Below are 27,390 nucleotides of genomic sequence, written 5' to 3' on the forward strand. Positions count from 1 at the left end.
CCCAGTGCTAAACAGCTCCTCAATTCACTCCCGAAACTTCACTGCCCCCCCCCCCCTCAATTCACTCCCTAAACTTCACCGCCCCCCCCCTCAATTCACTCCCTAAACTTCACCGTCCCCCTCTCTCAATTCACTCCCTAAACTTCACCGTTCCCCTCTCTCAATTCACTCCCTGAACTTCACCGCCCCCCCTCAATTCACTCCCTAAACTTCACCGTCCCCCTCTCTCAATTAATTCCCTAAACTTCACCGCCCCCCCTCAATTCACTCCCTAAACTTCACCGCACCCCCTCAATTCACTCCCTAAACTTCACCACCCCCCCCTCAATTCACTCCCTAAAGTTCACCGCCCCCCTCAATTCACTCCCTAAACCTCACCGCCCCCCCCTCAATTCACTCGCTACACTTCACCGCCCCCTCTCTCAATTCACTCCCTAAACTTCACCGCCCCCATCTCTCAATTCACTCCCTAAACTTCACCGCCGCCCCCCCCCTCAATTCACTCCCTAAACTTCACCGCCCCCCTTCTGAAATTAAAATGAAAATTGCTTATTGTCACGAAGTAGGCTTCAAATGAAGTTACTGTGAAAAGCCACTAGTCGCCACATTCCGGCGCCTGTTCGGGGCGGCTGTTACAGGAATCAAACCGTGCTGCTGCCCTGCCTTGGTCTGCTTTCAAAGCCAGCGATTTAGCCCAGTGCTAAACAGCCTCCTCAATTCACTCCCTAAACCTCACCGCCCCCTCTCTCAATTCGCTCCCTAAACTTCACCGCCCCCCCCCTCAATTCACTCCCTAAACTTCACCGCCCCCTCTCTCAATTCGCTCCCTAAACCTCACCGCCCCCCCCTCAATTCACTCCCTAAACTTCACCGCCCCCCCCCCCTCAATTCACTCCCTAAACTTCACCGCCCCCTCTCTCAATTCACTCCCTAAACTTCACCGCCCCCTCTCTCAATTCGCTCCCTAAACTTCACCGCCCCCCCCCCTCAATTCACTCCCTAAACTTCACCGGCCCCCCCTCAATTCACTCCCTAAACATCACCCCCCCCCCCCAATTCACTCCCTGAACTTCACCGCCCCCCTCCTCAAGTCACTCCCTAAACTTCACCTCCCCCCTCTCTCAATTCACTCGCTAAACTTCACCGCCCCTCCCTTAATTCACTCGCTACACTTCACCGCCCCCTCTCTCAATTCACTCACTAAACTTCACCGCCCCTCCCTTAATTCACTCCCTAAACTTCACCGCCCCCCCCTCCTCAATTCCCTCCCTATACTTCACCGCCCCCCCCTCTCTCCTTATTCAAGTTGCTCTTTAAAACCTACCTGTTTGGCCAAGCTTTTGGTCATCTGTCTTCATATCTGCTGTGTGGTTTGGCACCCAATTGTGTTTCAGAGTGCACCTGGGAATTTACTATATTAAAGGCGCTAATTGGTCTCCAGTAGTTTTCCCATCACTGACGTTAGACTGACTCTGTCTCAGCCACGGCTGAGTGGGCAGCTCCCTCGCCTCTCAATCAGTAGGTCGTGGGTTCAAGCGCTACTACTGGACCACCGCTGATATGACAGAAACATGAGTGAAAGGACTGGAAAACTGACCCACAATCTTCTGAAAAGAGTCGAGCAAGTGCTACTCACTGGAGGAAAGTGGTGCAGGACATTGCCACTTTTGTGTTTCAATGCCTCAGCAGTAAGCCCCCTTTCTCTACCCTCCACAGGCTCTGATAGAATCATCCAAGGAGGGAGGGACGCTGGCAGAAGACATCAATATCCGAGTGGTTTCGCTGTTTGACAATGAAGAGGTAAGACAATTCTATAGGGTAGTGTCCTGTGAGAGTATCTTTAAGAAATGGGTGTTTATAAATGGGTATGTATATAAATATCTGTTGTGAGAGTACCTTTAAGAAATGGGTGTTTACTACTGCAGTGATGTCAGAGAGTGGGTGGAGCTGTCAGCTTTTTACTTTTGTTTTAGGCTGTTTTGCTGCTGGGTGTGTTTTAGTTTCGTTTTCAGTGTTGGAGCTGAAGCCAGACAGAGCAGGTGTACTATTGATCTCTCTGCCATGAAAAGACTATCTCTTGATCATTTGGTGAATTCAGAATTATAAATGTTCTCAGTAGTGAATGTAAACCTAATGTGCTTCTGTTAAAAGGTGTTTCTTTTGTCTTCTGGATGTTGTTTGGGAAGTTATTAAGGATTACTTAGTGTTGTATTCTTTGTGGGTTGTATTTGAATTGATGGTTGCTAAGATGTTCACTGTATGTTTCAAAAAGGTTAACTTGAGTTCATAGAATAAACATTGTTTTGCTTTAAAAAATACTTTTCCATTCCTGCTGTACCACACCTGTAGAGTGGGCCGTGTGCTCCCCATACCACAATCTAGTAAAAGTTGTGGGTCAGGTGAACTCCATGATACACTTTGGGGTTCTCTTAAACCCTGGCCCATAACAGTAGATATTGCAGGTAAGACTGGAACTGGTGGCCTTCGTTACGAGATAATCGCTGCTCAATCCAATCGAGAATTCAGGAGAAAAATCTTTAACCAGAGAGCGGTGAGAATGTGGAATTTGTTGCCACAGGAAGTGGGTGAAGAGAATTGCAGGGATACAGTGAAGGGGAGCTTGAAAAACACTTGAGGCAGAAAGGAATAGAAGGATATACTGACAGGATGAGATGAAGAGGGGGCGGGAGAAGGTTTGCATGGAGCATGAACAGCAGCGGGGAGCATTTGGACTGAACATCCTGTTTCTGTGTGTAACTGCCATGTAAAATGAATAAACGAACCACAGAGGTCAGTTGTGCTCAGGTAATTAGCCAAACAGCACACTGTTTCTCTCCATTAGAGAGAGACAATGGGGTATATAGCTTGAGGCGCACCACTCCACATCACGTATGTGGGCAAGGCCTCTGAACTACTGCAGCCGGTACCGGGATTGGACCCCTGCTGATGGCTGTGCCACACTCTAGCCATCCAGCTACGCGTCCTGCATAGCAAATGGTGCTTCAGTTGTTGGTCTGCAAGAGTGTCATCTCAGTTTGTAATTTGTGGTGTTGTGTGTGTCCCTTAAGCTCGCACGTAACTCGGTGAAATAAACAACTGCGACCTCAGGCTGACAGGCAATTCAGAGGTCATTGCAGTTTCTCTCTTGCTCCTTCTCTCTCCAGCGTACTAAGTCACACCTGACTCAGTGAATGCCACACTCCCCTTTCCCTCCTGTCCACGGAGATTTCCGCATTGTTCTTGCAGACCTTCAGTGTCAGCGATCGCCACTCGAGCTGCCCACAGTACAGCATGACAAACGGGGGCATTGTACATTACTGAAACCCAGTACCCCCCTTTGCCCCTCCATCAGTTGTTTCTATGTAAGTTTGGATCTGAATCCGCCATCGGGTTAAAGCCTCCGTTTAATGGGCCAACTTCCTCATTGGATGCGGAGAGGCTATTTCCCCTTAAGGGGAAGTCTAAAATTTAGGGGTTATGGTTTAAAAATAAGGGGTCTGCCGTTTAGATGAGGAGGGATTTCTTCTGTCCGAGAGCTGTGGGTGTTTGGAATTCTCTCCCCCAGCGAGCAATGGAGTCTGGGTCATTGAATATATTCTTGTTCCTATTTTCAATGGGATGTGTACGAGCGATGCTGAGGCACAAAAGGCTATGGGTCAAGTGATGGAAAATGGGATTCGGCAATACTTTGGTGGTTGATTTTGACCAGCGCAGACACGACGGGCCTTTTCTGTGCTGTAAACCTGTGTGTGTGTTGTTAATGGATCCGGAGTGGTGTAGCCCAGTGGATAATATTCTCGCCTCTGAGTTAGAAGGTTGCAAATTCAAATCCCACTCGAGACCTGGGGATACAACCCAGGTTCAGTTTAGCTGTGCAGAACCTGGAGAGCGCTGCACGGCCTGAGGTGCCTTCTTTAGGATGAAACTTTATGGGGAGGTGTGCCGAAGGTGGATTTAAAGGTCCCCATGGCACTATTTTTGAAGAGAAACAGTGGAGCTCTCCCCGATGTTCATAGATCATAGAATTTACAGTGCAGAAGGAGGCCATTCGGCCCATCGAGGCTGCACCGGCCCTTGGAAAGAGCACCCTACTTAAGCCCACACCTCCACCCTAACCCAGTAACCCTACCTAACCTTTTTAGGACACTAAGGGCAATTTGGCACGGCCAATCCAGCTAACCTGCACATCTTTGGACTGTGGGAGAAAACCGGAGCGCCCGGAGGAAACCCACGCACACACGGGGAGAACGTGCAGACTCCGCACAGACAGTGACCCAAGCCGGGAATCGAACCTGGGACCCTGGAGCTGTGAAGCAACTGCTACCGTGCTGCCCGACCAATATTGATGTTCCGACCAATATTTTTTTCTCAACCAACACCCGATCATCTAGCCATTATTGCTTTGCCTGCCCTGATGCAGGAGGATCAACTTGCATTTATCTCGTGCCTTTCTCAAATGCGACAGCCAACCAGCACACAACAGGATTCCAAAACCAGCAACAAAATAAACGCCCAGAGAATGTGCCTTCGTGTGACGTTTGTTGAGGAATAAAGATTAAGTCAGGACACCAGGAAAAGTCAACCTCTAAGTCCTCCTAAGAGGGAAGGAAGGGCAGCAGTTCAACACCTCATCTGAGCACACCCTCAATATTGCAGTGAAGTGTCAACTGAGATTTTGTGTTCGGGTCTCTGGATTAGGGCTTGAACCCACGACTGCTATCACTGCCACTACACCCGAACCATGACCGACACTTCAGAGGATCTTGTCGCTGCTGTTTCGGACAATCCTGGGATTCTCACTGCTGGCGGGATTTGCAGGTCTCTTGCACCACCCAGCTGGAGCTTACAGACTGGCAGAGCTTAAGGTCGATTAGAAATCTTCCTTCGTCAGAGTCCTGTCGGTCCCAAATCTCTCTGCTCTTCCCAGGAACAAACAGGGCGGCAAGGCGGCACAGTGGTTAGCACTGCTGCCTCACAGCGCCAAGGACACTGGTTCGCTTCCTGACCTTGGGTGACTGTCTGTGCGGAGTTTGCACGTTCTCCCCGTGTCTGCGTAGGTTTCCTCCAGGTGCTCCGGTTTCCTCCCACAGTTCAAAAATGTGCAGGTTAGGTGGATTGACCATGCTAAATTGCCCCTTGGTGCCCATGGATGTACAGGTTAACGGGGGTTGCGGGGATAGGGTGGGTCAGTGGGTCTCGGTAGGGTGCTCTTTCGGAGGGTCAATGCAGACTCGATGGGCTGAATGGCCTCCTTCTACACTGTAGGGATTCTATGGATTCTAGTCCTTGGGGCGTTTGAAATGCATCTGAAGCCAGGGTTTCGTTGAACCCCAGGACGAGCTCAAGCCTCTGACTGGCCTGTCCCAGCCCCAATATTCGTAAGAAGCCAGAATCCTTCCAGTTCAATTGTACTTTTTTGAACCTGAGTTCTAATCTTGTTCTTTTCCCCTCTTCCTTGCTCCCCCGCTGTTAAGGTTGGCAGTGAGAGTGCCCAAGGAGCAGGGTCCTCCCTGACAGAGTTAATTTTACGTCGCCTGTCTTCCAGTAGCCAAAACCTGACTGCATTTGAGGAAGCCATGCCCAAATCCTTCATGATCAGCGCAGACATGGCCCACGCTGTCCACCCCAATTACACGTAAGTCACCCAAATGCCACTTTTGCAGAATGACATATCATTGCTGCCCAGATTATTCCTGCCTGTCGTCTAGAATAGTAATGTTGTTGACAATTAAAAACAGTGCTGAATTGCATGGCAGTGGTTAGCTAGGCTCTGTTACTACTCTCTTTAAAATTAAACTAACGTAATGTGTTATCTAGCAAGTATAACTCTTCTATAGCAGTTTAAAATATCGAGTGGTTTGTTAGGTCATTTCAAAGGGGGTTTTAGTGTCACCCACACTGCTGTGGATCTGCGATGGAGCACCAAAACATAAGATCAAGGTAATGATGTGATAGGTGTGCTGGAATGCTTCACGTTCTGCATCCATATCTGCGTGACTTGAATCACTGAGGATTAATTACTGAGGATTAATCTTTATAAAACCGTAAGATGTAGGAGCAGAACTAGGCCACTTGGCCCATTGAGTCTGCTCCTCCTGTCATGCGAGAGTGCCTTTAAGAACTGGATGTTTAAGCAATGTACCTTTAAGAAAACAGTGATGTCAGAGAGTGGGTGGGGCTCAGCTCAGTTCAGCCATTTTTGCAGTTTGATTTTGCAGTTTTGAAAAGTGCCTGGCTGGTTTTGCTGAGAGCAGTTTACAAGTGTCTGGCTGGTTTGCTGTGATCTGATTAAAAGGAGAGAGCCAGTTTGAGACGGCAGCTTGGGTGTTTCTGTGTGTGTCCAGAGAGTTTGCAGGAAGAAAGCAAGATGCTGGAGCTGAAGTCACCCAAGCTAATATATCTCTGCCATTCTACAGAAAATATATATATCCTTTAACCTGATGCAATACTGTTTAAAGGTGTTAAGTCTCTTGGAAGTTTGCAGGAACATTTTAAGGAATTATTTACTGTTGCAATATTTTCTGACTTACCTTTGAAGTAAGGGGTGTTAAGAGATCCAATGTTTATTTAAGATGTTAAGTTGAGTTCATGGAATAAACAGTGTTTTGTGTTTAAAAACCCACGTGTCCATAATTGTAAACCCACACCTAGGGAAAAGCCGTGTGCTCAGAAAAGCAACAAATACGTTAAAGGGAGAGGTTGGTTGAACTCCTTGATACATTTTGGGGTTCTGAAAACGCCTCGCCCATAACACTCCATTCAATGATCTGATCGTGGGTTTCCTCCGGGTGCTTCAGTTTCCTCGCACAAGTCCGACAATCGTGCTGTTAGGTGAATTGGACATTCTAAATTCTCCCTCCGTGTACCCGAACAGGTGCCGGAATGTGGCGACTAGGGGATTTTCACAGTAACTTCATTGCAGTGTTAAGCCTACTTGTGACAATAATAAAGATTATTATTTTATTATGGTATAATCCTCAGCTCTACTTTCCCACCTTATCCCCATAGCCCTTGATTCCCTCACTGATTAAAAATCTGTCTATCTCAGCCTTGAACATACTTAACGACCCAGCTTCTGCAGCTCTCTGCGGTAAAGAATTCTACAGATTCACTCCCCTCTAAGAGAAGAAATTCCTCCTCATCTCTGCCTTAAATGGCCGATCTCTTACTCTGCGATTATGCCCTCTGGTCCTAGACTCTCCCACAAGGAGAAACATCCTCTCCGCATCGACCCTGCCAAGCCCCTTGAGAATCCTTTGTGTCTCAATGACACCGCCTCTCATTCTTCTCAACCCCAATGAGTCCAGGCCCAATTTACTCAACCCAATTTACTCAAAATCCCTCCATACCAAGGTCAGCACGGTGCACAATGGTTAGCATTGCTACCTCACGGCGCCGTGGTCCCAGGTTCGATCCCGGCTCTGGGTCACTGTGCGTGTGGAGTTTGCTCATTCTCCCCGTGTTTGCGTGGGATTTGCCTCCATAACCCAAAGACGTGCAGGTTAGGTGGATTGGCCACGCTAAATTGCCCCTTAATTGGAAAAAATGAATTGTGTACTCTAAAAATTTTTTTAAACCGCTGCAATAAAATCCCTCCATCGCCGAGATCAACCTAGTGAACCTTCTCTGTACTGCCTCCACTGTCAGTAGCTCTGTCCTTAGAAAAGGGGACCAAAACTGTTCACAGCATTCCAGGTGCGGTCTAACTAGTGCCTTGTATAGTTTTAGCAGGACTTTCTGATTTTTTATGAATTGATCAGCACGATAGCACTGTGGCTTCACAGCGCCAGGGTCCCAGGTTCGATTCCCCACTGGGTCACTGTCTGTGCGGAGTCTGCACGTTCTCCCCGCGTCTGCGTGGGTTTCCTCCGGGTGCTCCGGTTTCCTCCCACAGTCCAAAGACTTGCAGGTTAGGTGGATGGGCCATGATAAATTGCCCTTCGTGACTAAAAAGGTTAGGAGGGGTTATTGGGTTAGCGTGGAAGTGAGGGCTTAAGTGGGTTGGTGCAGACTCGATGGGCCGAATGGCCTCCTCCTGCACTGTATGTTCTATGTAAGAATAAACTTTGGCCAAACTGGGTAAGAATGGCAGATTTCCTTCCCTGAAGGACATTGGTGATCAGATCATCTTTTGTGACAATCCGTCAGTTTCTTGTGAATGAGAATAGCATCTTATTTCAGTTTTGTTAATTAAATTTAAATTCCTCAGCTGCCGTGGTGAGGTTTGAATCCGTGTCTTCAGATCATTAATCTCGGCCTCTGGATTATTACTCTGGGAATATTATCACTGTGCTACCCTCACCCTGGATTAAAAACCTGAATTACCTTCCCAACAGCAATGTGAGAGTATCTTCACAACAGAGACTACAGCAGTTCAAGAAGGCAGCTCACCACCACCTTCTCAAAGGCAATTAGGGATTGGCCATAAATGTTGGCCTTACCAGCAACCCCTCATCAAAGAACCAATAACAATTCAAAAGGTACAAAGCACCTTGTGAAAAACGAAAAAGGCTGAACCTTCTTTACATGCATCAACATTGACAATGAACAAAAGAATGCCAGAGGGTGAGGTGAGAGTGACTGCCCTTGACATCAAGGCAGCATTTGACCGAGTGTGGCATCAAGGAGCCCTAGTTAAACTGGAGTCAGTGGGAATCAGGGGGAGAACTCTCTGCTGGTTGAAGTCATACCCGGCACAAAGGAAGATGGTCGTGGTGGTTGGAGGCCAATCATCTCAGTTCCAGGACATCACTGCAGGAGTTCCTCAGGGTAGTGTCCTAGGCCCCAACCATCTTCAGCTGCTTCATCAATGAGCTTCCTTCCATTGTAAGGTCAGAAATGGAGGTGTTTGCTGATGATTGTATGGGCAGCAAGAACTGACCATCATTCAGGCTTGGGTTGATAAACGGCAAGCAACATTTGCCCAACACAAGTGTCAGATAATGACCGTCCCCTGCAGGAGAGGATCTAACCAACGCTCTTGATATTCAATGGCATTACCATCGCTGAATCCCCCACAATCAATACCCTGGAGGTTACAATTGACCAGAAACTGAACTGGACCAGACATATAAATACCATGACTGCAAGAGCAGGTTGGAGACTCAGGATTCTGTGGTGAGTAACTTGCTACCTGACTCCCCAAAGCCTGTCCACCATCTACAAGGCACAAGTCAGGAATGTGATGGAATATTCTCCACTTGCCTGGATCAGTGCAGAACCAATGGCACTCGAGACGCTGGACACCATCCTGGGCAAAGCAGCCCTGCTTGATTGGCACCCCATCCACCACCTTAAGCATTCACTCCCTCCACCACTATATTGTACTATCTACAATAACGTTTTTCAAACTTTTTTTCCTGGGACGCACTTTCGTCAACCGCTGACCTTCGCGACATGCCACATTCGTTTAATGCGAAAGGTCCTCACTATCTCACTCACTCCAATCAGGTTCACAGGAGGAGAGGGTGAAGAGCATATCAGCTGCAGACTTCAGCCAGTTCCTTTGTGCCGTCTTCATGGTTGTGAGAACAGAGTATCCAACCTCGCACATGTAGGTCATTGTGAAGGGCAATAGCAACAAAAAGCTTGATTTACTCAGCACTGCATACTTCTCGGAGATGCTACTCCAGAATGCTGAAAGCCTCATGGGCTTTTGCCGTATTTCTAATGTGCTGGCGCAGGTCAGGTACAGCAGTGTAGTCCTTTAGAGTCAGCTGGAAGTTAATAACTGACTGTGGGGTCTCAACCTCAAAAGGAACTTTCCACCCACCACTTCTTTTTCAAAATCTGAAAATCTTTTCCTCATTTTCCAGTACTTCCCTGTATATAACACACATGCCTTGCCTTGCTTGCCAGCAGCTAGAAAATGGAAGAGGCTCTCCATGATTTGGATCCAAAACCATGTATAGAGAGGGCGTTAGACGTCAAATGTACATGCAGGGCTCATGATGTGCTCACTGCTGCCGCTTATGGCCTGAGGTCTGCACAAAGCCTCCTTTCCTTCTCATTTAATAGATGGCAGCGGCTGCCATTCGCAAACCAAATGCCAGTAGTGGCCGTTGGGCGCTTCTCCCGCGATCGGGACCACCTCGGGGACCCCGCGACTCATCGCTCACGACCTTCACGTCACCCGCCTGGGTCGCGACCCGCACTTTGAAAAACCATGATCCACAAGATGCACTGCAGGAACTTGCCTTCCAAATGTGTGACCCCCTACCACCTTGAAAGACAAGGGCAGGAAATGAATGGGGACGTCAACACCTAGAAGCTCCCTTCCAGGTCACTCATCACCCTGCCTTGGAAATGAATCTCCGTTCCTTCACTGTCGCTGGGTCAAAACCCTGGAATTCCTTCCCTAACAGCACTGTGGACGTACCTACCCCACATGTTCTGACGTGGTTCAAGAAGGCAGCTCACCACCACCTTCCCGGGGCAATTGGGGATGGGCAGTAAATGCTTGTGGCGCAGTGGGCAGCGTCCCTCCCCCTGAGTCCGAAGCTTTGGGTTCGAGTCCCACCCCAGGACTCGATGGCCAAGGAAGGTGCGTTCATAACACGGTCAAACAAGCCGAGTGTCAACCCGCAAAATCCGCCCAAAACACCAATGGCTGGCGGTAAGAGCGGGAGAGACTCCTGCTCAGCCATGTTTGATATGGGGTGGCGCCTCTCAAGCTATAAACCTCTGGCGACAGACTAACAACTGATTCCAGCAAAAATCTTCACAGTAGGAACAGATGAAAGTCTGCCTTGTGCACCATTAGGGGAAGAGAACTAACAACAACAATAAATGCTGGACTAGCCAGTGACCCTCAAGTCCCATGTAAGAATTAAAATAAATACCCACCATTTCACCGAATCCCGCAGCCCCCCCCCCCCCCCCCCCCCCTCTACCGAAACACATCTCATCAGCCCCTGATTCCACTTGCTCTGCCTGCTTCGGCCTCCTTCCTCCAATAATTTGTTTCACAAGCCAATTCTCTGGGGAGTGTAACAGTGACTTGTCTTCCTGCTCCACCCTCGCTGCCGCCAGGAGCTTGCCAACTCCCCAGAGGCGTCGCTCACCCGAGGTGCAAACCGGCGTGGTGAAGAGTGGCCATTGCTATGTTGGGAAATGAACTGGAGCTTCGGAAAGTTGTTTACGGTGATCCATGTGGATGTGGGACATTGCGGTGCGTGAATGTACTGCTGGTTTTTAACCGTGCGACAGAAGCCACTCTTGCAGATTATGTTGCGTCGCACGGGATTTGTGGAATGTCTGTAACAAGGGAGGGGTGGGAGGCTGAGGGGCAGAAACGGTTGAACCCCCTGCTTTACGTGAGAAACGTAAGCCTAAAGCTCAGTGACATTTACTTTCTGTTTTCATTACTTTAGAGAGAAACATGAAGAAAATCACAGGCCGGCTTTGCATAAGGTGAGGTTCATCCATTAAATTCTCTCCAAAGCTTTAAGAGTGAGGCTGCAATTCGTTTTGGAGAACCGAGCATTTGAAAGAAATAATAAAATGTATTACTTTTGTTGCCTGATGGACTTGCATGTTCCCATTCTGTTAGACAAGACTCCCCCCTCCCTGTTCTGCTGTTCCAGTAGTCTTGGAACCCAGGGCTTTCTGCCCATGCCCTGACCAATATTTATCCCTGCCGAACAACGCTGCGAGAAAACAGATGTGTCGAGTCATAGAATGATACAGTGCATGAGGAGGCCATTCTGCCCATTGCGCCTATGTCGGCCCTTTGAGAATCATGGCCCCTTCTCGCACTGCGAAAATCTATCCAATTCCTTTCAGAAAATGATTGTGGATTGTTAAAGAGCAGAGTTTAAGAGCAAGGAGGTTATGTTGGAACTGTATAAAACGTTGGTTAGGCCACAGCTAGAGTATTGTGTGCAGTTCTGGAATCCACATTGTAGGAGGGATGTGACAGCACTGGAAAGGGTGCAGAGGAGACTTACCGGGATGTTGCCTGGGCGGCAGAGTTTTAGTTATGAAGAGAGAGTGGATAGACTGGGATTATTTTCCTTGGAGCAGAGGAGGCTGAGGGGGACACACGATTGAGATGTATAAAATTAAGGGGCGTAGAAAGAGTAGACAGGAAGAAACGTTTCCCCCTGGTGCAGGGATCAATGACCAGTGGGTATAGATTTACGGTAACGGGGGGTGGGGGAAGTTTAGAGGGAATGTGAGGAAATCTTTTCATCCAGCGGGGGATGGGGGCCTGGAACTCGCTCCCTGAAAGGGTGGTGGAGGCAGAGACCCTCATAACATTTAAGAAATATTTAGATGTGCGCTTGCTATGCCAAGGCACAGAAGGCAATGGGCCAAGTGCTGGGAAATGGGATTAGAATAGTTCGGTGGTTGCTTTTGGCCGGCGCAGCCACAATGGGCCGAAGGGCCTTATCAGTGTTGTAGACCTCCATGTCTCTGAGGAATGGCCGTCACCCTTTTAAACAATCCCTTCCAGATCATAATGCACTGTGTAGTATTATCTTCCCTTCTATCACCTCCTTGTTCTTTCATACGATCTGGTAGTTCAATGTTCCTCAAGACGAAGCGTAGCTTCAGGGGCAGTATTACAGCTTTCTCCTGATCAGCCTCAAGTCCCAGCACTGACTGTGAACCAGTTGGATCTTTACGGCACTTCATCGTCACCCTGACTGCAGTTTGCTGTTTCAAGGTCCATTTATTCGTCTTTTTAAATTGAATTCACAGCGACGGGGATTTAAACTCCCCTTCTCCGGATCCTACATTACTGAAACGTTACTCCAAAGCCCCTGGAATTGGACTTAGTGGCTCAGTGTTTGTGGAGTTGGGTCCCACTTATTTTTCTATTGCTTCTGGACCTTTTAGAAGCCAGTTGAAACGAACAGGCAGCCGCAGTGGGATCTGAACAGGCTTTCTCTGGGTTATCAGTCCAGTAACATGGCTGCTGCAACCACCCTCGAGGAAGCCGTATTGGACAGGACACCATGGGAACTCCCTGCATTGCTCCGAGTGGTGCCGAACAGATGGGACCTCGGTCCCGGGCTTCACATTACAAACTGGGTGAAGATGTTGTGGGCAGCACAGTAGCATTGTGGTTAGCACAATTGCTTCACAGCTCATGGGTCCCAGGTTCGATTCCGGCTTGGGTCACTGTCTGTGCGGAATCTGCACATCCTCCCCGTGTGTGCATGGGTTTCCTCCGGGTGCTCTGGTTTCCTCCCACAGTCCAAAGATGTGCAGGTTAGGTGGATTGGCCATGATAAATTGCCCTTAGTGTCCAAAATTGCCCTTCGTGTTGGGTGGGGTTACTGGGTTATAGGGATAGGGTGGAGGTGTTGACCTTGGGTAGGGTGCTCTTTCCAAGAGCTGGTGCAGACTCGATGGGCCGAATGGCCTCCTGCACTGTAAATTCAATTATGTTTTGTTTTTAAACAGTTGCTTTGTTATGTCTGCGTGGGCTTAACGTGAATAGAATTCTATATTCCATTCCGAGCTGCATTGAAGAGCTCTTCCGGGCCAAAACAGAAAAGGTGCCCAGGGTCAGAGTCCGTCGCCCAACCATTCACCCCCCCACCCCACTCTGTCCCCTGGCCTATTAAACATAAGAACTTTGGTAAATGTAAGCTGAAATACGGCCAGCAATGTTTCCACAGTGCATTACTAGAACGACGATTTTCATTTATGTGATATCTTTAACAAAGTAAAATGTTCTCTAGGTGCTTCACAGCAATGTTTTATCAATAGAAATATGACTGAGTCAAACAAAGAGATATTAGGGAAGATGAGAAAAAACTGTGTGAAAGAGCCGCTTGAAAGAGAGGGCGAGAGAACGCCAGCTCCGCTGGGGTTTAGGGAGGGACCTTCAGAGCTGAGGCTGCTGACAGCTGAAAACATTGCCGCCAATAGGCCATGGGGAGATTTAAGAGCCTGGATGTGGATTTCCAGGTGGAGGTGCTGCCAGACTGGGAGTCAATGTTGGTCACCGAGCACTGAGGATAATGTGTGAACGAACTCGGTACAAGTTAGGACACGAGTAATGGAAGCAAATCCATGAACCACGCTTAAATGAAAGTGGTCGAGTGACTCCGTGCCGTTTTTCTGCGTCTCGGGGTCAGCGTTGGTTGATCTTGCATCCTTATGCTTCTGCAAGATTTGCTCACTGTGTTCTTTCTGATTTCCATCCAGGGGCCAGTGATTAAATTTAACAGTAATCAACGATACGCCTCAAATGCTGTCACTGCTGCCATAGTCCGCGAGATTGCTAATCGTGTGGACGTCCCCCTCCAGGTAAGATTGTGGCTTGCCATTTTCAACGCGAGGTGTTGCAAACGGATTGGAGATGGCGAATGGGTAGTGGAAATTTGGACCTCTGCCCTCCGAAATGCTATGGATGCTGGGGTGCAATTGAAATGTTCAGATTGAGAACAGTGGATTTTTCACACAGTAAAGAACATCAAGGGAGATGGAGCAAATCAAACACCCTGAGCATCGCCATTGACCAGAAACATGACTGGACCAGCCAATTGAATACTGTGGCTATACGAGCAGGTCAAAGGCTGAGAATCCTGCAGCGATTATCTCCCCTCCTGACCCCACAAAGCCTGTCCACCACCGACAAGAGACAAGTCAGGAGTGTGATGGAATACTCCACACTTGCCTGGAGGAGTGCAGCTCCAGCAACACTCAAGGAGCTCAACACCATCCAGGACAAAGCAGCCCCGCTTTATTGGCACCCCATCCAGCAACTTCCACATCCGCCCCCCTCCACCACCAACACACAGTGACAGCAGTGTATACCATCTACAAGATGCACTGCAGCAACTCACCAAGACTCCTTTGACAGCACCTTCCAAATCTTTGGCCTTCACCACAAAGAAGGTCAAGGGCAGCACATGCATTGGAACACCCCAAGCTGTAAGTTCCCCTCCAAACCATTTGCCATCCTGGCTAGGAAATATATCGCCGTTCCTTCACTGTTACTGGGTCAAAATCCTGGAACTCCCTTTCTAACAGCAATGTGGGTCTACCTACACTACTTGGACTGCAGCGGTTAAAGAAGGGGGAATTAGGGATGGGTTGTGACTAAATAAATGTGTTTTTCTTTTGAATCTACCATGTAACCCCTTCGTAATCTTGAACATTTCTATTAAGTTACTCCTTAATCTTCCATATCTTAAGGGGAACAATCCCATCTTCTGCACAAAACGATGTGCTATGATCTCAATGAATTCTAATGCACTTCTGAACCAAATTCTTCCAGGATGTCATGGTGAGGAACGACAGTCCCTGTGGTACCACCATCGGCCCCATCCTTGCCTCTGGCCTCGGTCTTAAAGTATTGGACATTGGGTCCCCCCAGTTGGCCATGCACTCTATCCGTGAGATGTGTTGTACTTCAAGTGTACTCCAGACTGTCACACTGTTCAAGGTAAGTAACACCCTGCTCTCTGGCATGCATTGGGAGTTGAATTAGATCATAGAACGTAGAATTTACAGTGCAGAAGGAGGCCATTCGGCCCGTCGAGCCTACACCAGCACTTGGAAAGAACACCCGACTTAAGTCCACACCTCCACCCTATCCCAGTAACCCCACCTAACCTTTCTTGGACACTACAGGCAATTTAGCACGGCCAATCCACCTAACCTGCACATCTTTGGACTGTGGGAAGAAACCGGAGCAGCCGGAGGAAACCCACGTGACCCAAGCCGGGAATCGATCCTGGGACCCTGGAGCTGTGAAGCAACAATGCTAACCACTGTGCTACCGTGCCACCCAATTAGGTTCTGCATAATGACACAAGCCACAGTCAGTGTGGAGATGTTTGTGGAGGTATTGATTTGATTTTTTTGGCCAATTTGTGACCTAACCATTGCTCTCGCTGCATTTTGGTTGAGAAATCACGAGTTTTTATCAGAGGACTTTCATTCATGCAGTGCGGACTTTGGGTTTGCTGTAGTTTGTCGAGCTTCTGTTAAAGTTGACTCTGTTTGCTGTCCGCCTTTGCTGTATGACCCGCCCTTTCCTCCACCCCATTGGCTGACACAGTGATGCTATTTGGCCCAGTGATAAGATCAATGTAGAGCCTCCATCTCCAGGGGGAGTCCGTGAACAAGGGGACATAATGTTAAAACGCAGTGCCAGGTTGACCTCAGGAAAGTTTCTCACAAAGAGTAATGGAAATCTGGGACACTCTCCTCAAAAGCTGTTGAGACTGGGAGTCAGTTGAAACAGTCAAAGCTGAGAGATAAATTTTATTTGGGGAATGTCTATGGAACGAGGGCAGGTGGATGGGAGTTAGCCACAATGACATTGAATGGCGGAATGGGCTCGAGAGACTGAGGGGTCATCTCCTGTTCCGATGGTCCTACAACATATGGCCCGGCCGGCTTTCAATGAGCTTCTGTTTGTTGTTGCGTAGTGTAAACAGGAGGCCATTCGGCCCATCGGGTCTGCACCAGCCCTCCGTAAGAGCACCTTGCTCCATCCCCGCAAACCCACCTAACCTGCAGATAGAACATACAGTGCAGAAGGAGGCCATTCGGCCCATCGAGTCTGCACTGACCCACTTAAGCCCTCACTTCCACCCTATCCCCAAAACCCCTCCTAACCTTTTTGGTCACTAAGGGCAATTTATCACGGCCAATCCCCTAACCTGCACGTCTTTGGACTGTAGGAGGAAACCGGAGGAAACCCACGCAGTCACGGGGAGAATGTGCAGACTCCGCACAGACAGTGACCCAGCGGGGAATCGAACCTGGGACCCTGGCGCTGGAAGCCACAGTGCTATCTATCCACTTGCGCTATCGTTCTGCCCAAATCTTTGGACACGGAGGGGAAATTTCTTACCCTTCCAATCCTCTGTTAACAGTCATGTCCCAATATCATACATGAGGTGTCTGCGCCATTACAACTCCGGTATTTGTTGTATCTGGTACATGGGATTCTTGTACTAATTTAGATCCGGGGTTGTCTATGATTACAGAGCCTCTTGAAGCCATGTCTTCGTGGGCAGCACTCTTGCCTCTGTGACAGAATCTAAGTTCCCACCCCAGAGACCTGAGCAAAACTTGCAGGCTGATGCCTGCATCGGAGTGCCGGGAGAGTGCTGCATTGCCAGAGGTGCAGCTTGCCGATGAAGCAGTAGGGCGAGATCCCACCGGCCTTCTCGGCTGGATCAAGGCACTATTTTGAAGAAGAACCCAGGGGAGTTATTCCTTCTGTACCCCACATGCAATGATTTTCAGAGTGTGAGGGCCTTAACTCGGTTAACTCTGCTCAGGCCTGAGTGAGCTGCCTGGGCCAATGGTGCTGCATTTCGATTCTATTTTATTCAAAGGTGTTAACATGCTACCCACCAGACGGTGGCGGTATTGCTCAGCGTGGGAAAGATTGTTTTATTCTGTTGCTGGTGGAAAGCTCGGCCTTAAACTGGGAGGGAGAACCTCCCAAACGTCCCCCCCCCCCCACCCCTCCCCCCGGACTAAAGCATGGTGTCCGTTTCTGGATCACCAGCGGAGACGGCTGCACTGCGTTTGAGAAGTATTTGCTCCAGGTCGCACACCTCCGTTGCCAACCCTCCAGGATTGGCCTGGAGTCTCCAGGAGTCGACGATCAATCTCCAGGACACTGCGACCCTGAAGAAAAACCATCGGGCCGATGACGAGGTTCGCTTCTTGCCATTCGCTTTGACCATTTTTCGTCACCAGGTATAAAAATATTGAAAATGGGGGAGAATAGGTTGTTAGTCAAGCCGGGTAGGTAATGAGTGTGTTTTGCATTCTGATTGGTGTAGGAAGGCCGTATGTCAAAGGATGGATGTGTCAAAGAAGAAGGAGGCATATGACGTACATAAGCAACTGGGATCAAGTAGATCCCTTGAAGAGTATAGAGATTGTCGAAATAGAGTTAAGAGGGAAATCAGGAGGGCAAAAAGGGGACATGAAATTGCTTTGGCAAATAATGCAAGGGAGAATCCAAAGAGATTCTACAGATACATAAAGGGGAAAAGAGTAACTAGGGACAGAGTAGGGCCTCTTAAGGATCAACAAGGGCATCTATGTGCAGAGCCACAAGAGTTGGGTGAGATCCTGAATGAATATTTCTCATCGGTATTCACGGTGGAGAAAGGCATGGATGTTAGGAAACTAAGGGAAATAAATAGTGATGTCTTGAGAAGTGTGCATATTACAGAGGAGGAGGTGCTGGAAGTCTTAAAGCGCATCAAGGTAGATAAATCCCCGGGACCTGATGAAATGTATCCCAGGATGTTGTGGGAGGCTAGGGAGGAAATTGCGGGTCCCCTAACCGAGATATTTGAATCATCGGCAGCCACAGGTGAGGTGCCTGAAGATTGAAGAGTGGCGAATGTTGTGCCCTTGTTTAAGAAGGGCAGCAGGGAAAAGCCTGGGAACTACAGACCGGTGAGCCTAACGTCTGTAGTAGGTAAGTTGCTAGAAGGTATTCTGAGAGACAGGATCTACAAGCATTTAGAGAGGCAAGGACTGATTCGGGGCAGTCAGCATGGCTTTAGAACATAGAACATAGAACATTACAGCGCAGTACAGGCCCTTCGGCCCTCGATGTTGCGCCGACCTGTGAAACCACTCTAAAGCCCATCTACACTATTCCCTTATTGTCCATATGTCTATCCAATGACCATTTGAATTCCCTAAGTGTTGGCGAGTCCACTACTGTTGCAGGCAGGGCATTCCACGTCCTTACTACTCTCTGAGTAAGGAACCTACCTCTGACATCTGTCCTCCCCTCAATTTAAAGCTATGTCCCCTCATGCTAGACATCACCATCCAAGGAAAAAGGCTCTCACTGTCCACCCTATCCAATCCTCTGATCATCTTGTATGCCTCAATTAAGTTACCTCTTAACCTTCTTCTCTCTAATGAAAACAGCCTCAAGTCCCTCAGCCTTTCCTCATAAGATATTCCCTCCATACCAGGCAACATTCTGGTAAATCTCCTCTGCACCCTTTCCAATGCTTCCACATCCTTCCGATAATGCGGCGACCAGAATTGCACGCAATACTCCAAATGCGGCCGCACCAGAGTTTTGTACAGCTGCAACATGACCTCATGGCTCCGAAACTCAATCCCTCTACCCATAAAAGCTAACACACCGTACGCCTTCTTAACAACCCTCTCAACCTGGGTGGCAACTTTCAGAGATCTATGTACATGGACACCGAGATCTCTCTGCTCATCCACACTGCCAAGAACCTTACCATTAGCCCAGCATTCTGTATTCCTGTTATTCCCTCCAAAATAAATCACCTCACACTTTTCTGCATTAAACTCCATTTGCCACCTCTCAGCCCAGCGCTGCAGCTTATCTATGTCCCTCTGTAACTTGTAACAACCTTCCGCACTGTCCACAACTCCACCGACTTTAGTGTCATCTGCAAATTTACTCACCCATCCTTCTACGCCCTCCTCCAGGTCATTTATAAAAATGACAAACAGCAGTGGTCCCAAAACAGATCCTTGTGGTACACCACTAGTAAATGGACTCCAGTCTGTACATTTCCCATCAACCACCATCCTTTGTCTTCTTCCAGCTAGCCAATTTCTGATCCAAACTGCTAAATCACCCTGAATCCCATGCCTCCGTATTTTCTGCAGTAGCTTACCGTGGGGAGCCTTATCCATCGCTTTACTGAAATCCATATACACCACATCAACTGCTTTACCCTCATCCATCTGCTTGGTCACCTTCTCAAAAAACTCAATAAGGTTTGTGAGGCACGACCTACCCTTCACAAAACTGTGTTGACTATCTCTAATCAAATTATTCCTTTCCAGATGATTATACATCCTATCTCTTATAAACCTTTCCAAGACTTTGCCCACAACAGAAGTAAGGCTCACTGGTCTATAGTTACCGGGGTTGTCTCTACTCCTTTTCTTGAACAAGGGGACAACATTTGCTATCCTCTAGTCTTCTGGCACTATTCCTGTAGACAAAGATGACTTAAAGATCAAAGCCAAAGGCTCAGCAATCTCCTCCGTAGTTTCCCAGAGAATCCTAGGATAAATCCCATCCGGCCCAGGAGTCTTATCTATTTTCACACTTTCTAGAATTGCTAACAGCTCCTCCTTATGAACCTCAAGCCCTTCTAGTCTAGTAGCCTGAATCTCAGTATTCTCCTCGACAACATTGTCTTTTTCCTGTGTGAATACTGACAAAAAATATTCATTTAGCACCTCTCCTATCTCCTCGGACTCCACGCACAACGTCCCACTACTGTCCTTGACTGGCCCTACTCTTACCCTAGTCATTCTTTTATTCCTGACATATCTATAGAAAGCTTGAGGGTTATCCTTGATCCTACCTGCCAAAGACTTCTCATGTCCCCTCCTAGCTCTCTCTTTAGGTTCTTCCTAGCTAACTTGTAACTCTTGAGCGTCCAAACTGAACCTTCATGTCTCATCTTTACATAAGCCTCCTTCTTCCTCTTGACAAGTGTTTCGACTGCTTTAGTAAACCACGGTTCCCTCGCTCGACCACTTCCTTCCTGCCTGACAGGTGCATACTTATCAAGGACATGCAGTAGCTGTTCCTTGAACAAGCTCCACATTTCCATTGTGCCCATTCCCTGCAGTTTTCCTCTCCATCCGATGCATCCTAAGCCTTGCCTCATCGCATCATAATTGCCTTTCCCCCAGATATAACTCTTGCCCTGCGGTATATACCTATCCCTTTCCATCACTAAAGTAAACGTAATCGAATTATGGTCACTATCACCAAAGTGGTGGCCAAAGATTAGCCATGATATCATTGAATGGCAACGTGTTGGGGGTGGGGGCGAAGATGGTGGCATTCATGTCAAGAGGGCTAGAATACAAGACCAGGGATGTTTTTCTGAGGCTGTATAAGGCTCTGGTCAGACCCCATTTGGAGTATTGTGAGCAGTTCTGGGCTCCGTATCCAAGGAAGGATATGCTGGCCTTGGAAAGGGTCCAGAGGACGGTCACAAGAATGATCCCTGGAATGAAGAACTTGTCGTATGAGGAACGTTTGAGGACCCTGGGTCTGTACTCGTTGGAGTTTAGAAGGATGAGGGGGGACCTTATTGAAACTTACAGGTTACTGCGAGGCCTGGATTGAGTGGACGTGGAGAGGATGTTTCCACTTGTAGGAAAAACCAGGGGCTGGTTTAGCACAGGGCTAAATCGCTGGCTTTGAAAGCAGACGAAGGCAGGCCAGCAGCATGGTTCAATTCCCGTACCAGCCTCCCCGAACAGGTGCCGGAATGTGGCGACTAGGGGCTTTTCACAGTAACTTAATTTGAAGCCTACTTGTGACAATAAGCAATTTCCATTTCCAGAACCAGAGGACACAATCTCAGACTAAAGGGACGATCCTTTAAAACAGAGATGAGGAGGAATTTCTTCAGCCAGAGGGTGGTGAATCTGTGGAACTCTTTGCCGCAGAAGGCTGTGGAGGCCAAATCACTGAGTGTCTTTCAGACAGAGGTAGATAGGTTCCTGATTAATAAGGGGATCAGGGGTTATGGGGAGAAGGCTAGAGAATGGGGATGAGAAAAATATCAGCCATGATTGAATGGTGGAGCAGACTCTGTCATAATATCCACTCATGTATATAATGAGATGCAGACAGGCAGTGATTGACACATAGGATGACCAGTCAGCATACAACACAGCACAGCCAATCACCAGACAGGACACTACCACTATAAAGACAGAGGGCACTAGGTTTCCCGCTCTCTCGGGACCCAGCCAGTGAGACAGTCAGGGTCCACGAGCTAGCAAGCACAAATTAGCTCGCTAGTAAGTCTGGTCAGGCTACTGCAAGGTCTCCAGTCAGATCAGTACAGTGCCGACCCATAGCTGAATATGTATATCAGTTGTATCGTTGAATAAAACAGTGTTGGATCTTCTCCTGTGTTAGACTTCTGTTTCTAACTTCCATGCATCGAGTGCAGTCCACATCGAACCTGTGCGTGGAAAATCATGTCTCACAAATTTGATTGAGTTTTTTGAGGGAGTGACCAAGAAGGTAGATGAGGGCAGTGCAGTAGACGTTGTCTACATGGACTTTAGCAAAGCCTTTAACAAGGTACCGCATGGTAGGTTGTTGCAGAAGGTTAAAGCTCACGGGATCCAGGGTGAGGTTGCCAATTGGATTCAAAATTGGCTGGACGACAGAAGGCAGAGGGTGGTTGTAGAGGGTTGTTTTTCAAACTGGAGGCCTGTGACCAGTGGTGTGCCTCAGGGATCGGTGCTGGGTCCACTGTTTGTGATTTATATTAATGATTTGGATGAGAATTTAGGAGGCATGGTTAGTAAGTTTGCAGATGACACCAAGATTGGTGGCACAGTGGATAGTGAAGAAGGTTATCTAGGATTGCAACGGGATCTTGATCAATTAGGCCAGTGGGCCGACGAATGGCAGATGGAGTTTAATTTAGATAAATGTGAGGTGATGCATTTTGGCAGATCGAATCAGGCCAGGACCTACTCAGTTAATGGTATGGCGTTGGGGAGAGTTATAGAACAAAGAGATCTAGGAGTACAGGTTCATAGCTCCTTGAAGGTGGAGTCGCAGGTGGACAGGGTGGTGAAGAAGGCATTCGGCATGCTTGGTTTCATTGGTCAGAACATTGAATATAGGAGTCGGGACGTCTTGTTGAAGTTGTACAAGACATTGGTACGGCCACACTTGGAATACTGTGTGCAGTTCTGGTCACCCTATTATAGAAAGGATATTATTAAACTAGAAAGAGTGCAGAAAAGATTTACTAGGATGTTGCCGGGACTTGATGGTTTGAGTTATAAGGAGAGGCTGGATAGACTGGGACTTTTTTCCCTGGCGCGTAGGAGGCTTAGGGGTGATCTTATAGAGGTCTATAAAATAATGAGGGGCATAGATAAGGTAGATAGTCAACATCTTTTCCCAAAGGTAGGGGAGTCTAAAACTAGAGGGCATAGGTTTAAGGTGAGAGGGGAGAAATTCAGAAGGGCCCAGAGGGGCAATTTCTTCACTCAGAGGGTAGTGAGTGTCTGGAATGGGCTGCCAGAGGTAGTAGTAGAGGCGGGTACAATTGTGTCTTTCAAAAAGCATTTAGATGGTTACATGGGTAAGATGGGTATAGAGGGTTATGGGCCAAGTGCGGGCAACTGGGACTAGCTTAATGGTAAAAACTGGGCGGCATGGACTGGTTGGGCCGAAGGGCCTGTTTCCATGCTGTAAACTTCTATGATTCTATGATTCTAATGGGTGGAGCGTGGGGGCGTGTCATATGATGAAACCTCCAGGATTTAATCCGAGTTGGCAACTCTATCCCCCTCTCCCACGTCCCTCACACTCCGTCCCTCACACTCCGTCCCTCACACTCCGTCCCTCACGCTCCGTCCCTCACGCCCCGTCCCTCACGCCCCGTCCCTCACGCCCCGTCCCATTTCCGTGGAGGCTGAGGAACGATCTGATGACTAGAGGGTTCGATGGAGAAAATAGTTCCTCTGGTGAGGGGGGGAATCAACAAACTGGGCACATAAACCTTCCGTTTATATCTTGAGGACAACGCAGAGCGATCTACAGGCGATGAAGTACTTCATTGAAGTGTGGTCGCTGTTGTATTGTAGGAAACGCGGTAGCCAGTTTGTGCACAGCAAGATGCCACAAAGAGCAATGGGATAATATCCAGATCGCCTGTAATTTTCCTGGTGTTGGCTGAAGGATAAATATTAACCAGGACATTGGAGAGAGCTCCCCTGCCCATCGCTCTTGGGATGTGGGTGTCGCTGGCTGAACCGGCATTTGTTGTCCATCCCTAATTGCTCTTGAACTGAGTGGTTTGCTGGGCCATTTCAGTGGGTGGCAATTAAGAGTCAACCACATTGCAGTTAATGCAGTTGGAGACTTGGCTTAGCATCTCGTGCAATGCTTCTTCAGTGCTGTATTGGGAGTGCCGGCCTAGATTTTGTGCTCGGGTCCCTGGAGTGGGACTCGACCCTTGACCTAACCATGCGGTGCGAATGGTATCACTGAACAACTGCTAACCCCAGATTAACGATGAGCCACAGTACTGCACCCCGCCTATCTGATAAGTCACCTCGGATTTCAACAGGACCCTCCCATGTGTGAAGTCATTTGGTAACACGGAACTTGAAAAAAAATTCAGATGGTTGCAACAATTTATACTAAAGGTCAAAAAGGCGTTGATTGGTCAGCAAGTTAACCTAGAAAGGCAAAGCATCTCAAACATTTTAATAAGGCTGGCACATACCCATTCTCTGCAAACAAAAGGAATATGTTCAAGCCTTGTTTGAATTACCCAAGAGGTTAAGGAGTCTATAGTTCCCTGTTGCTTTCACCATGGCAATGCCTTGGCCAATCAGAGTCGACTTGCCAACCAGTCAGCATCCTTTTCTCATGTAGTAGAAAATGTTTGTTTGAAATTTTGCATTCTTGTGTTTGTCCTGATGAAAAACTTTGGCAACATGCCTCTCGTCGCAGCAATGTTCAACCCATGAACACTTTGCGACAGGTTCATGGTGGTGGTGGGTTGTCTTCCCCGAGTGATCCGTTTAATCTCTTGTTTTCTCCCAGGGATTCTTCAACCTCTTCCCGTCTGTGAACAGCAATGTGACCGTGGACTGAGGCCACCAGCCTCTGGGCTCGGAGCAGTTTGGAGGCTGGCCCAGCAGCAGACAATGCCACTGAATTGAACAACTCAACTGGGCATAATCCCCACAGGCACCTCTGAAGGATGACAATTTATAATTATGCAACTTTTGATTAACCAAAATCTGGAAAATGTTTACAAATTGCTGCTTAGTATTTCTGTACAAAAATAAATAAATGATGTTTTAAGGCTCTAGTTCTACATCTATTCTGGAATATTTGGACGATTTGTGTTCTTGGGATTCTGGAAAGTGCAATCATGTTCCAGCCTTATCCGAGTTTTGTACGTGTCCTGTGTTGTCTCCTCGATTGGTAGCAGCCACTGTCGGAGCTGTCACGTCATTAACGTGCAATATACTTGTAGCTCCATAATCTTTTAATTTGTTGCCTCACATTTGTTCATGGACTTTTACCCACCAGTACCTCTTTCCAGTGAAGTCAACAGAGAGCATATTCCGCATTCCTCCAGATCCTCACAGGACTCCTGGCCAAACAATGGGGTTAAAATTACCCCATTAATCTCGCATAGCGATGGTACATAGAATCCCTACGGTGCAGAAGGAGGCCATTCGGCCCATCGAGTCTGCACCGAACCTCCACAAGAGCACCCCACCTAGGCCCAATTCCCCGCCCCCATTCCCGCAACCCCACCTAACCTTTGAACACTGAGGGTCAATTTAGCGTCACCAATCCACCTGACCACATTTTTGGACTGAGGGGAAACCGGAGCACCCGGAGGAAACCCACGCAGACACGGTGCGAAAGTGTAAACTCCGCACAGATAGTGACCCGAGCCGGAATTGAACCCAGGACCCTGGAGCTGTGTGGCAGCAGTGCCAACCACTGTGATGTCCTATTTCCAGGATCCTGACGCCGTTAGGGGCACAGGATCGTATCAATAAGTTACTCTGATCCTGAGCAAGGCAAGGGGCTTTCTGCAGGATGTGGGGGGATGGGCTACTAGCTGCCCATGAAGAACTATCTCTGGTACAGGAGTGATGGGCCGAATGGCTTTCTCCCACACTGGCTTCAATCTCAGGAACAAACACCTACACGTTGCTCAATTGGCATGGGAGAGTGCAAATGACAACTTGTTACAGTGCAGAAGGAGGCCATGAAATGAAATGAAAATCGCTTATTGTCACAAATAGGCTTCAAATGAAGTTACTGTAAAAAGCCCCTAGTTGCCACATTCCGGCACCTGTTCGGGGAGGCTGGTACGGGAATTGAACCGCGCTGCTGGCCTGCCTTGGTCTGCTTTCAAAGCCAGCTATTTAGCCCTGTGCTAAACCAGCCCATTCGGCCCATCGTGACTGCACTGGCTCTCCAAATGAGCATCGTGACTTAGTGACATTCCCCTGCCTTTTCCCTGTACCCCTGCCTTTTCCCCGTACCCCTGCCTTTTCCCCGTTCCCCTGCCTTTTCGCCTTTCCCCGTTCCCCTGCCTTTTCCCCGTTCCCCTGCCTTTTCCCCGTTCCCCTGCCTTTTCCCTGTTCCCCTGCCTTTTCCCCATTCCCCTGCCTTTTCCCTGTTCCCCTGCCTTTTCCCCGTACCCCTGCCTTTTCCCCGTTCCCCTGCCTTTTCCCCATTCCCCTGCCTTTTCCCCGCTCCCCTGCTCATTGTTTCTGTTCAAATGCAGAGACAAACCCAGGAACAGAAGGAGGGAGACTAATCACTTTTACTAATTGTGAAACCTCATGCATGTCACTTAAAACAGATCACTGTCTAAATCAGCAATAAACATTGCAATTGATAGTTGCCTGTGGACATGCAATCTTCCTTATTCCTGCAGTGATGCACCTTCTTAAAGCACTATGGGATGTTTTACTGAGTTGAAGGCACCATATAAATGCAGGTTGTTGTTGTTGGGGCCAAGGCCCTTTGGGGAACTGGTTCCCGTTATCAGCGACTGATGGGAGTTGGATTCAGAGGGATGGGATACCTTGGAGCTACGTCCAGCGGCCTGACTACGGATTGTTCTGGAACCGTTCTGACTGAAGCTATTCAGCAGGTGGTTCTTGTGCAGGGGGGCGCGGGGTGGGGAGTGATGGCGTTGGGGATGAGAGGAGGTTAGAAAGCAAAGAGCCAAAAACATTTCCTCCCCTTCAATGCAGCACTTCAATTTTCACGTTGAGTAAACCATCCCTCCAGTGACACGGATCAGCTCCTCTGCCTCATCCCCGTACTCCCCAGAGCCTGGTGCTGCTTTGGCCTTTCCAGTGTGTGCTGTTAACTCGCTACTCTCCGGGTAAAGAAGTATCTGCTGAATTCCCGATTGGATTTATTAGTGACTGTCATCCAACGAGGGAGGTCTTGTGGCGCGGTGGGTTGTGTTCCTACCCCTGGGCCAGAAGCTCCCATGGTCAAGCCCCACCTGGTGGCCACGGGAGGTACATTCATAACGTGGCCCAAAGGGTTGATCATATAATCTTTTAAGTGTCACAATTTACTGTGACAATCCCCTAGTCGCCACATTCCGCCGCCTGTTCGGGTGCACGGAGGGAGAATTCAGAATGCCCAATTCACCTAACAGGCACGTCTTTCGGGACTTCCGTCTGTAAATCCTAATATAATAATAAATAACTTTTTATTTCACAAGTATGAAGTTACTGTGAAAAGCCCCTGGTCGCCACATTCCGGCACTTGTACGGGAATTGAACCCGCGCTGCTGGCCTTGTTCTGCATCACAAACTGGCTGTGTAGCCCACTGCGCTAAACCAGCACCGAGGCGCGTTATTTACAGGTGGTAGGAG

The 27,390-nt window shown here is 48.4% G+C and overlaps 1 protein-coding gene across 5 annotated transcripts in view; it reads left to right on the forward strand.

The window, feature by feature from the left end:
• The window catches only part of dnpep (aspartyl aminopeptidase), a 75,025-nt gene extending 50,192 nt beyond the window's left edge, over positions 1-24,833 (forward strand). For all 5 annotated transcript variants that reach the window (XM_072469132.1, XM_072469123.1, XM_072469099.1 and 2 more), the window contains 6 exons: positions 1,717-1,800; positions 5,475-5,635; positions 11,373-11,412; positions 14,164-14,265; positions 15,239-15,406; positions 24,563-24,833. In XM_072469132.1, the coding sequence (XP_072325233.1) occupies positions 1,717-1,800; positions 5,475-5,635; positions 11,373-11,412; positions 14,164-14,265; positions 15,239-15,406; positions 24,563-24,613 (606 nt within the window). In that variant the 3' untranslated portion in view covers positions 24,614-24,833. The remainder of the gene's footprint in view (positions 1-1,716; positions 1,801-5,474; positions 5,636-11,372; positions 11,413-14,163; positions 14,266-15,238; positions 15,407-24,562) is intronic.
• Positions 24,834-27,390: the final 2,557 nt, after the last annotated feature.

Source organism: Scyliorhinus torazame, chromosome 2 (genome assembly GCF_047496885.1).
Source record: "Scyliorhinus torazame isolate Kashiwa2021f chromosome 2, sScyTor2.1, whole genome shotgun sequence".
NCBI lineage: Eukaryota > Metazoa > Chordata > Chondrichthyes > Carcharhiniformes > Scyliorhinidae > Scyliorhinus > Scyliorhinus torazame.